The sequence below is a fragment of the Centruroides vittatus genome, unplaced genomic scaffold (assembly GCF_030686945.1).
Source record: "Centruroides vittatus isolate TY-2023 unplaced genomic scaffold, ASM3068694v2 contig_971, whole genome shotgun sequence".
NCBI lineage: Eukaryota > Metazoa > Arthropoda > Arachnida > Scorpiones > Buthidae > Centruroides > Centruroides vittatus.
The window spans coordinates 1,941,452-1,954,220 of NW_027122644.1; the positions used below are offsets into that span (position 1 = coordinate 1,941,452).

General features: G+C 30.0%; 1 protein-coding gene across 8 annotated transcripts in view; it reads right to left on the bottom strand.

Annotated features, from left to right (window-relative positions):
* Positions 1–30: 30 nt before the first annotated feature.
* Positions 31–12,769, bottom strand: part of LOC136985541 (transcription factor RFX3-like) — a 78,777-nt gene continuing 66,038 nt past the window's right edge. For 7 of the 8 annotated variants that reach the window (XM_067282843.1, XM_067282841.1, XM_067282842.1 and 4 more), the window contains 6 exons: positions 6,441–6,580; positions 6,278–6,375; positions 5,028–5,177; positions 3,982–4,190; positions 1,292–1,445; positions 31–1,217 (listed from right to left, as the gene is read on the bottom strand). In XM_067282843.1, the coding sequence (XP_067138944.1) occupies positions 981–1,217; positions 1,292–1,445; positions 3,982–4,190; positions 5,028–5,177; positions 6,278–6,375; positions 6,441–6,580 (988 nt within the window). In that variant the 3' untranslated portion in view covers positions 31–980. The remainder of the gene's footprint in view (positions 1,218–1,291; positions 1,446–3,981; positions 4,191–5,027; positions 5,178–6,277; positions 6,376–6,440; positions 6,581–12,769) is intronic. The other variant, XM_067282844.1, reaches the window with a different exon arrangement.

Sequence of the window (12,769 nt, forward strand, 5' to 3'; positions counted from 1 at the left end):
ACACTATTGGAAATCAACATGACTATAACGTTCTTTGTCAATAAACTTGGCATTTTATTTTTCATGGCAACAAGAACATAATTGAAAAAATTACATCTTAACAGTTAGCACTTTATTTAATATTCATCAGACAATGATATGTATCAAATACACTAGCATGACAAAAAATTTATATATTAACTATTTTTGGCATCATTTCTTTAAAAACATACCGACATTAAAAAATATTCTGTGTTGTATTCAATATTATTAATATAAAGAGTATATAATATTTTATAAATTTTTAAATATGAAAGATATTATAATTCATTACTTAATATCTGTATAATTTAACTGAAGCTTAATAAATGCAGTTTGTGTGCGCTGTATGTTAAGAACGGTTCAACGTATATATATATTCTTTGTTATTTTCTTGAAATTTCACCTTATTTGGTACTATAACTGTTATAGCAACAAGTAACATTTCTTGACAAGTTTACATTAGGTTATTGTGCAAACACACCCTTAAAAAATTCTGAATTAAATAGGATTTTAATAAAAATTAATGTAAAAATTTAAACAAGATTTGATGCAAGAAATGCAAAGATTGGTTTATAAATTTCACAATACACTGTTTTTTAAAATATATATTATTTTGTATACATAAAAACCATATACATAAATTCTTAATTAAAAATACATATCTTAAGATAATAGAATTACATTGATTTTTTGATTATATACAAAAACCAAATTAAATTTGATATAAGATGCTTTTTCCCATGCTTATTTTAGAAATAGCTGTCCCTGAGCATAAGATGTATATTAAAATTATTTAAACAGATGCCCATGGGTTTTAAAGTGTTTTTAAAACTGATTTTGTTTTAAATTTAAAACAAAGTTATTAATGAAATTGTGTAAAAACACTATAATAATTTTATTACAAAGATATTTGATTTAATGATTCTATTTTCTCTTTAAATTTGTTTGTGAAAAATATATTATTCTATTTTTACTTTTTTACTTGAAATTTCTTGTGAATGATTTAAAAGATGTGCCAATATGGACTGGTTCAACACTTGTTTCATTCCACTCGAATCACATGTAGAAGCTGGAGACTTTTCTTTACATAGTTTTGTCATTTCCAGTTCGTCCACACCATTAGGATATTTACTTTTTTCTATTAAATTAGCATTTTTTTGAAAATTGTTAAATGGTGCTAAAGTCAATCCTATTAACTGAAATATTTACATGAATATATTTATAGGAAAAAAACTGATGGAAGGTTTCCTTATTAAACAATTATACGTACCTCGCCCATGACTGCAACTGATGTTTCACCTGTGATTTTTGCAACTTTATGCTCAATTAGATAAAACATGTATTCATCAAATAGCAGTCTAATTAGATGAAATGATCCAAAACTTGCAGCACTGCGCAATGTTAAGTCTCGTATGATCATTGAACTAAAGAAAGAGAATGCATATTTAATAAATAAATGATTTTTCGAATAGTGCAGTGAAACAGCATTCTGATATATCAGTAGCAAAGCAACAGAGAACCAGAAAATCAAGCATTTGACATTTTTGTATATATTTATTTAATTTAAACAACACTAAGATGAAAAAATATATGATTTTTGCAATTACATTGATACTAACATATCAGAATACTAATGCAGAAAATTGATTGCATTATATAAATGATTATTTTTAATACCTAGATAAAATCATCAATTTCATATTTTCAGCCCTGTTGCACTATACTTGCAATAGAATTTCAGTTTTCTTTCACACTAAAGCACCCATATCTTTCAGAGCGTTTTAGAGAAATAGTATGTTCATTTCCACTTGTGTTTGTGATTTAGATGTAATTTATCTTTGTTATCATTCCAATTTCTAATTCAAGCATGTAGACATATTATAAAGAGGTGTAAAATAAATGAAATTAGCCATTTATTATAGTTTTCATTATCAAATATTCCTTCCATGGTAGATAATGCTAAAGTAATTTCTTAAAGTTTTGAAAAATTAAATAAATAAGGTAAAAATAACTAATAGAAAATTTAAAATAATTTTTTGATGAATTTAAATTTTTTAGAAAAAAAAAAATTATTCCAGATTTTGTTCCTAAATAGCTTTGATTAGGAATAGTAAAGTTCATGGTAAATCTGTTAATATGCATTAGATTTGACAGGTGTCTTTAATGAAACTTAGTAGTTATTATAACAATAGATATAAATTCTATCATAAATTTTTCTGTAAAAAAAATTTGAATTTCAAGAACAATTTTGCAAAGTGAACATAAATATTTGATTTACAGTGCCAGCAACAACAATTATTTTTCAGCTCATTTCTAGAATACAGGTTAATCAAGACATTTCATATTCTTCTCTTCCACTCTTTCCTATTTAGGTTAGTTTCTTGAGATGAATTAGACAAAATATATTTGATTTTAAATTAACAATAGGCAGATGGCATAGTCTATCATCTGAACGTTGCCAGGTCCAGACTAGGGCTTTCTTTTACAGAACAAATAAAATATTTCGATTGTATAAAACTGTTAAAATATTTAATATATAAAAGCCAGTCTGATTGGCTCCACAATGTAACCTTTGTAACCCTTCATGTATTTTTACTCCTTTTTTTTAGATTGTCCATTTCTCAAAGATCTTTTTTTTTAATCATATTTCTGAAAATATGACAAATTGCAAAAATATACTTTTACTCATTTTAAAAATATTTGCAAATCTTCATAATGTGTGTTCTAATGTATTATTAGTTTTTTATTTTATTGTTATATGGGGGTGGAAACCTTTTGTCTTACTCAGACTTTTCCAATTGTAAGTAAAATAAATAAATAAAATTTATTTTACTTACAATTTACTGATACCAACTTTTTCTAGACCAGTCTTTTAATTGTTTTCTTTTATTACTCATTAGAAAACACTTCTTGATCCAATTATTCTCGTCTTATTACATTTCTAAACTACATTAATATATCAATTCCTGCTGTTAAAACTAAATATGCACTCAGAAAAAGACTGAACTATCAAACTATCAATATTATCATCTTTTAGAGAGACTTTACCACTTCTGGCAAACCAGCAATGAACTATTTACATATAATCCATATAAAGGATGTAGACAAAAACATAACAGAAAGATATAGCCAAGTGCATGAGAATTAGAAATTGGTAATGGACTATTTGATAGTGTAGTTGAATAATATGCACCCTTGACATACCTTCTTGTGGAGCAAAATTCTGTCTCAGCTCCTATTAAAGATAGCAGTACAGTTGTAAAGTCATAGAGAATGTCAAAATTAGTATAAAACTTTTTCTTCTGGTTAAAATACTCAAAGAGAGGAGCAGCTGAACACACATTCTACAGTCTTCTCTGCAAGACCTTTAGTGAAGTAGATAATATATGCTTTGTGTTAATTTTGATTTGTTGTACAACTTTGTTTATATCTTTCATATGAATTATCTCACAAGAAGGGAGTTGGAGGTGCATTATGATTGAAATTTAGCCATGTGCTTCCTCTGACTGATTTTGCCAGCCTCAAGCCTTTTTATTGTTCTCTACTTTGGCTCAAAAAATTATCTGACTGAAGGAATATTGTATGACTCAGCAAAGCACTTGAAAAAAATCTCAGATTTTGTACAAAACTAAATTCAAAATGAAATGACAGCACAGATGACATGCTTTTTTTAATGCAGATTTCGTTGTAGATTTGAATTTAGCATGAGTTACTACTCAAAATATTTTACTTTTATGCATTCATTTCATTTATATAAAAAAACATGAATTTTTATGAACGTTTTGAACCAGTATAGTGATATTTTATGGCTGAAAAGCACATAAAGGATATTTTTTTAATATTTGTTAAATTAATATTTAAAAATTTACTTTCTGGTTGAAATAAAAAAAAAATCTTCATCAAATATGCTTTAATATCATTCTTTGCAGACATCATGTATAATGTATACATTGAACATACCTGTAAAATGACCACTTTAAAAGAAATTGGCGTGCAGCTTTAGAAAAGTCAGATTTGTTTTCATATGGTTGGAGTACTACATTTACTACATTTTCTAGCCATCCAGCCCATTGTTCTAAAGAATTTTGTTGTTGAAGAGTATTTTTAAAATCTTGTTGAATCCACTCAATTATATCTTCATTACACTGACAGATCCAAGAAGCTTGTTCCTAAATTTAAAAATTATATATAAATAAAATTCCTGTGAATTGGTTATTCCATAAACAAGCCTAATTTGAAGTTTGAATGTGTTAATTATACTAAATTTAGTTGAAAATATATGCAAGTATACAACTGCTTACAATTTATAAGTTAATAAATATACAGAGTCATTATAATTAAAGTTCCTCTTTGAAATGGCCATAAAAGGAAAACTACTGGACAGGATGTCATGGGATTTTATTTTCCCTTAAAAAAAAAAAAAAACAGTGCAAAAACTCACCACCAATAGAGTATGGTGCTGTATGCAATATTGTTAAACAAAATAAGACATGTAGACATCGGTTGAAAATGTTTTTAATCATTTCTAAAACGTGTTACAAAGCATGTTCAATGTGGCATCCGCCATTTTCTAAAAGCAAGTTAAATCGCATTACTGTGTTCTCAACAGTAACTCTTAGCATATCAGGAGAAATTCAACTTTCTTTCAAAAAATGGTAGACATTTTAGAAATGATTAAAAACATTTTCAACCGATCGTCATGTCTCATTTTGTTTAACAATATTGCATACAGCACCATACTCTGTCGGTGGTGAGTTTTCAAACTCGTTTTTTTTTTCTTTTTGAGGGAAAATAAAATCCCATGACGTCCTGTAACACTATTACCAAGTTTGATAACATTCAGTCCAGTAGAACTTTAAAGGAACTTTGTTCCTTTAAAGTTCCAGTTTGAAATGGCCATAAATTATAATGATCCTGTATTTGTAATTAAAATCATCTCTCTAAATTTTAAAGTTATTTAAGTTCTCTTGTATTTTTATATTATTAACAAACAAATACAATTTTACCTGCACATTATGAAAATCAACTCTATTTAGATCTGTCATCATTTGGTGTATCTGTGAAGAATTTTGTAATACTGCTCTTGCTGCCTGAGCCAAATGGTTCAAAGAAGTATATCTTCTTAAAATTTGAGAAAAAGCACATACTGCACCAACCTAGTAAATTTAATTATGGAAAATTATATATATGCACAGAATAATGTATTTTAATAGAAAGGCTTGAACAACAGATTTAATTTTATTAACTGTATGTTTTAAAAATTCAGTTCTCATAAATAATCTATTTTTCAACTTCAAAGTTTTTGGATTTCACAAATTATTATTTTTTATTGATTTAGTAAATAATAAAAATTAGTGTCAGATGTGTAAAAAAAGTGTTTACTTAGATGCTTATATTATTGAATTGTGAGATATAGGGTACGTTCGTTAAGTCAAACGAGTTAAACGAGAATGACGTCATCGTTATTCTTGTTTCGTTACACTTTTCGAACGATTCGTTATAACTAAATGGCTGTTTCTAAAATCGAAGATATGAATGTTGCTAGTGCAGCCTTATCCAAAATATTTTTCTTAGGTTGCTTCGGATGGACAGTTATTTCAATCATTTCACTTTTTAATTCACAATTTAAACACTTGAGTAGTCTAGAAACATCGATATCGTTGGGCGCCATTTTCTTAACGAAGTAAACTAACTCTTTCCTTCGTGAGCTTCGTTAGGGTTTCGTTCGATACGTCATCACCGCGGAGCATGCACACTGAGCGAGACTACTACTTTTCGAATGATTCGTTACTAACGCGTTTAACTCGTTCGACTTAACGGACGTACCCATAGTCTTGAGAACACAAAATTGGCTTCACTCATAACATATCAATGTTATGATTGAAGCCAATTTTCACATACTTAGAAGGCAAATATGGTGATATTTGATCATGTTGTTGCATGATACAAATGAACAGCAATTGCAATACCACATAACTGATGCAGTCATTTCAGATATTTGATTAGTACTATATTCAAAACAGTATTTGTCATCATTATGTCCAAATACCCTACCAATAAAAGAAGTAGTGATTATTTTTGGGAATAACCAAACTCTTGATCCTGAAGTTATGTAGTCATTTATAAATGTGTGAAATTTGAAAATCTATTAGATAATTTTATAAGTAAACGATTTACACCTTATTCTTATATCCTCATTTAAATATCTAATTCTATATGTCAAATATATTACAAACTGTAATAAACTGAGTTTTACCTTAATTTTTACAATTTCTTCTGGACAATCAGCTAGAGCAGTTGTTAACCATACTTCAACATTTTTTGCAAAATTTCGTATTGATTGTGTTAAAATGCCTATGAAAATTTACATATTAATAGACAAATTACACAAATTTCATATATTAAGAAAATTTTTTTACCTGGAACTGGACGCAATACATTTGGAATTAATACATCTACTAAGTTTTGATAAAATAAATAATCTGTTTGACGTATAAATGATATAATGAGCTCTTCTTTACATAGAATATATAATTTATTCTTATCTAATCCAAAGGACCTGTGATAAACAATTAAAATTTATTATAAGTAAAATAATTACTACTGTTATGAATTTTTAATAAATATTTTTAGTTTAAATGATTTATCGACAAGGATAATTCAATTTATTAATTTTAAATATGAGAAATCTGTTTTAAAAATAAAATTGTGTAAATTATATGCAAGTTAACATTTGACAAAATTAATCTGAGAAATATTAATTCAGAAAAAGTGAGTTGAAATAATCGATGTAAGATACAAAATATACTATATATAATGAAAATGATAATATTTATATGAATTTGTCAATGTAATATTTTTATAATTCATAATCTTTTATCATACATTTTTTCTACAAATTATCAATATAAAGTATATCATTACATAACTTAATATACTACAGAATTACAATATATTTAAAAGAAGTTCTTGATGATAATGTACTGAATATAATATGTAAGAATCTGGACATGAAACAATATTTTAGTTAAATTAATACATGGGAAAGAATGGAGCAAGTGAGTTTACATTCTCATGAGATAGTCAGTGACAAAAGGAAAGAACACCCTTCCTGTTTACATATTGTCTTCCTGTTGAGAAATTATACCCCAAATGTAGAGGACACAGCTGCAGATGTGAAGCAGTATTAGTTTTCTGTCTCATGAGAAAGTTTAACACTCCCAATTGGAGGGGGTTTACAAAATAAAAGGGACGGAGATTTGGGGGAGACACTCCTCCCAAAGACCGACCAAGGCTGTTGGTCATTCCTCTTGTCTTGCCACTCTTTCAGTCTCCTTTGAGAAGAATCTCCAGAGAATTCCCCAACTACTATGCTGCAGCTGACACACTAAATGAGAAGACATTGGTATGCTCAACACAAGGTAGTGAAGATTGATGTAAACTCTCTCTCGGTCAATTAGTGTATCAGTAGTTAGATATTTGACATAGTGTATCGCTTAGATGTATTATCGGACAAAGATGCTAATTGTGCTTGTATATAGACTTAGTGCTGTAGTTCTAGTGTAACCATTGTTGTATTTAGCTCATTAAACTGTTATTATTTTTGGATTCACAAACACAAGTTGTGTTACCATTTCAACACTTGGTGGTATTCCATCTTTATTTAGTTAGATGGAATACTGCCAAGTGTTGAAATGGTAACATTACTTGTGTTTGTGAATCCAAGAATAAATTAAGAAAACACGGTTTTGGAAGATTAAGACTGTTATTATTTGTTAAATTGCCTAAGACTAGAATTATTCAGGGATCAGACTACCCTATTGATGTATCCATGACTTCACCTTCAGACATCTAGATAGAACCGTGAGTTAAGACGTGTTATTTCGTAACTGGTGTCAGAAAAAAGAATCTGACTTAAGATCTTCCGATCTTAGGTCAAACTGCTAATAAAAGCCATCCAGTGACAACATGAGCAGGCCTAAACATCTTGACACAAGCAAAGAGGGCAAGAGAGATCACCACTTCCCCCTGCTTCTCACATATACGTGGTACGATCCAAAAGTTTGGGGAATGCAGTAATCTATGACAACAAAAGCATGTATTTGAAGTTACAGCGTATGAAATGGATTCTACCAAACCACCTCTACGTGTTCAGGTTAATTTCACCCATGTCATGTGATTAAACCGCAAGCGCTGCTGTTTTTTCCGGAGATAGTTACCTTTGTTCCACGACGTAATCAAAGTGGAGTTTCAAGAACAACCTCCAACATTAAATTTTGTCAGCGTTTAGGTAAAACACCTATGGAGATTTTAAAATTTCTAAGAAAGGTGTACGGTGATTCTACAGTGAAAAATCACGGTAAAGTCGAAATGTTGGAGGTTGTTCTTGAAACTCCACTTTGATTACGTCGTGGAACAAAGGTAACTATCTCCGGAAAAAACAGCAGCGCTCGCGATTTAATCACATGACATGGGTGAAATTAACCTGAACACGTATAGGTGGTTTGGTAGAATACATTTCATACACTGTAACTTCAAATACATGCTTTTGTTGCCATAGATTACTGCATTCCCCGAACTTTTGGATCGTATCATATATATATATATATACCTGTATATATATAATTGTTGGACTGAATATTTGGCATTATTCTGTATTCAGGTATGTTCAGCCACAAGGTAAGTACAGTAGAATTCTAATTATCCAAATCAAACCCATAAGTGAATACACTAGTATTCTTATATCATATTCCATTAAAAAAAACTTCAAAATGATAACATTTATTCAACGTGAGATAAATAAATCATATTAAAATATAACTACAATAATACAAATTTTTATTCTTAAAACTATTTTATGTATACTGGTATATTATCTATGTAAAAAATGTTCTAATATACAATTATGTTTACTAAGGTATAAAAAGAGGCTTAAGAATGCTACCACAAATGTTTTACATGGCCATTTCAGATCAAAAATTACAATGTATGTCCAAGATTAGCATCAGTCCACATTACTTTGGAAAATTGGGAATCTATTGTATTTGACAAAATACTAAACATTTTTAAGTCAATATTCAGACTAAATACTTCCTCAAAGCCAAACTATTCGATTAAATAGTTACTTGATCAAATGGTTTTGGAGAGAGAGAAGGAATCCATAAAATAACAGGCCTCAATCGCATATTCTGTGAAATAGGGCTGCAAAAGTGTAAAAGTTTCATGCTTGTCAGAATTCCTTCTGTCACAAACATCAGTGGCAATAGACATGTTATAGGCAAATCATTGTTCCTTTTGAATCAATAAGTATTTATCATATTTAAATGCCCAGCATAAATGTTTTTCCTCTTCTTAGAATAAAATAATCATATTTTAGAGCAGAAAGCTGCAACAACTGTGCCACAGCACAATGCCTCTCAGTGAGTACTGAAAAGTTATAAATTATTCTAGTTTTTATAAAATTTTTGTAATTTAAAATATTATGTTTTCCTCTATTTTTATGTATGTTTTCATTATTTCTGTTATTTCTGTATATAAATGCTAAGATAATAACCAATTAATGTGCTAGTTATAAAATAATAATTAAAATTAGAGCAAACTATTGTTAAATTCTTGTATTTGAAAAGTAATTTTACTCAAATAATTTCTAATATAGTATATTCTTAGTCTAGAATGGAAACTACTAAAATAAATTATCATCATGTTTTTAAACACTTTTATAACAGTGATTTATACGTACACATAATGAAATATATGGTGGGGTGCTACCCCCAATCTCAAAAAATATTTTAAAAAATGCTTTTATTTGTTAAAATATACTAAAATAATTATTTTTCATAAATTTATTGATTAAACAGCTTTCTGAAGAAACAATGAAATATTCTTCTATAAATATAATGTAATAGTTGATTTGGATAGTGTGACCACCATTTGCATTGGTGATGAGGTGGGTTGGTCTTTTCTTGAAAATGATTTGCTCACTACAAATTCCTGTGCTTCAGCACAGTCTGAGATATAGTTTCCATCATCATTACAAATGCCGAATCCATTTCCTCCATGGTGCTGGTTGTAGCCATTTCTGTTGATAGCCTCAATGATCATGTTGGATCATTGAGGTCACCTCCCAATATCAGGTGTTCTTCAAAGCTGATGGTTTGTAGGTAAGCATCCATTCTCTCCCAGAATTTGTCCTTTTCAGCCACAAGGCACAGTATATAACAACCTGGAGAGTGGTTGTGCCAGACTCAGTTTTGATGGCCACGAGTCAGTTGAGGTGTACCAAATATTAGACGTTATTCTGATATTTCTCACTGATCATGATCCCAGTGCCATTCTGAATACTGTTTTCACCATTGTAGTAAAGCTGGTACCCTTCACTGATCTCTTGGACTTTTGCTCCCCTCCATTTTGTTTCTTCAATGCAGGCAATATCAATGCAGCAGTCCTTCAGCATTTCAACTAATTCTCAGTAATACTCCAGCTGATGTGTCACTCTGCCTGTCGTAGGATAGTTCAAAATACTTAGTAGGTTAATTTAATTTCAAAAACTCAAAATCTGTTATTCCAGAATCAGTCATCGTTCAAATTGCTCCATTGTCATGTTAAAGTATTATAATTTCTAAATCTCAAAAGTATATAAAAGTAAAATTTAAAAAATTTTAAAGTAGTGGATTGGAATCAAAAACAGAATAAAAAACTCTAATGAAATATTGAAATTATAGATTTTAGATTGTTTACTAAGAATTTATTATGTAATATATAAAAATTTTAGTTAGAGGCATAGAAACATCCTGTGACACATTTACCAACAGATGTTGCAATTGCAGTTTCAGATCCCTCAAACTGATATCTCAACTCCTACAAATATTCAATGGGTGAAAAATCTGGGGACTGTTTGCCAAGGAGGGTGGCAACCTAATCTCTAGATGTATATTGCAGGTTGCAGCTCAGCCACAACAGGCAATATATGAGGGTGTAGGATTTCTTCAATATGCCACCATGCTATCAATATTCCTTGAACCATTACTAGGGCTGTCCTGCTGTCATATGAGATGGCTCCCCCAGACTATCATGTGCAGCAGCAGGGACAGTATTGAAGCACTCGCCAGTGGTCCTCTACTCTCTAAGTTGGTGGTTATTCATTACTAAACAAAACTGGAATTCATCACTAAAGGTGCTAGTCTGTACTACTACTAATCCATAACAGTCCATGCTTCTTTGTCATAGTACCACTATAAATGAAGAGTGCAAGATAGTGGAGTATTAATGATAGAACATGTAATGATTGATTTGCATGCAAGCTTGCCTTTGCCTCTGCCAATTGTACAAGAAGAAACAAGTTCTGTATCAAGGCTTCCATCTGTCTCTGGATGCACAAAGATACTTATTACAACTGTCCATGCTTGTTTCACATCAGACAATCATCTCTCCTGACAGTCTGGGCAGGCTTTTGATGCCTCATACATTGTGTATATGTGATCTCACATATCCACTGTCTCTAGTACCACACTGTAGTCAGATCAGGAGCTCTAGTCTGCTGTGTGAGATCTACTTGCAAGATATGACTCGTGATGCCTGATGGGATAGGTATGTTGTCATCTCTCTAGAACTTCTCACTGTAGCTAAGTCTGCAGTGTGAGAAGTGACTTTCTGAGTGCCACATGATCATCCATTATTTGACTCTTCTCATCTCCTCACTACATAGTGAGAACAACTTGCATGGCCACTCACAAACGTAACCACCAGTCTTTCCAGATGATTTCTTTTTCATCATTACCTTTGAAATCATTTCATGTCTATGAAAAAGTTTCATAAATTAAATCATTCGGTTGTAGACTATTGATAGACATGTTATATTTTTATTTGATATGAACACACATTTTTAATATAACTTTTTAAGTATGCTTACCAAAGATTTAATTGCACATTACAAGGTTTTTTTATGATTTAATAGTGAATTGAGAAAAAACTATGTGAATGTTGAAATATTTAAAATTCTATGCTGTATATTAATGTACAAATGTAAGAGACATTAGTGTAATTTTAACTAGCAATATTATGTTCCAATGAGCTATAGTTTTATTGATCTACAACACAGGCACAGGCACACACACACACAAGTATATACTGTAACTAAATTTAATAAACTATAGACTTAATATAAAAAATTGTACTAATTATCCTATAATAAACTAATTTGTCATTAAAACTGCTGATTACATTATTTAGGCTATATTTGTTTTAAATAATAACTATCTTTAAAACCACAGATAAATAGAGGATCATTGTCATCAGCAATCAGTAAAATATTGAAATCCTCCCATAATTTTCCTTATTTTTTGTTGTAAATAAGATATATTTTTATGTTCATCCATAAAATTAATTGTTAGTTTGAGCTGCATTCCCATTACTAAACAACTCAATTTGCAACTCCTTCAGTTTGTATCAGGCTTTCCTATTGGCTAAATAAATGCAGAATTTGTTTAGCCTGGAATCAGCAACTTTATAAAGTTGTAACTGTCCCTGTCACAGAGTGATTTGCAATCTAGTTTGATGTTCAACTTCAACTTACAATAGTGAGTTGAGTCAACTGTGATGTCACCAAACATCATTCGACAACTTCTCACATAGCAGAATAGCCCAGACAGTAAACAGTTCAGGTCATCCTACTTTCCTCAGCCTAATAATTCACCCTTTCACAAATTCCGTAATGTTTTTGACTGTGTTGCATAGGCATGTTTGACATTCA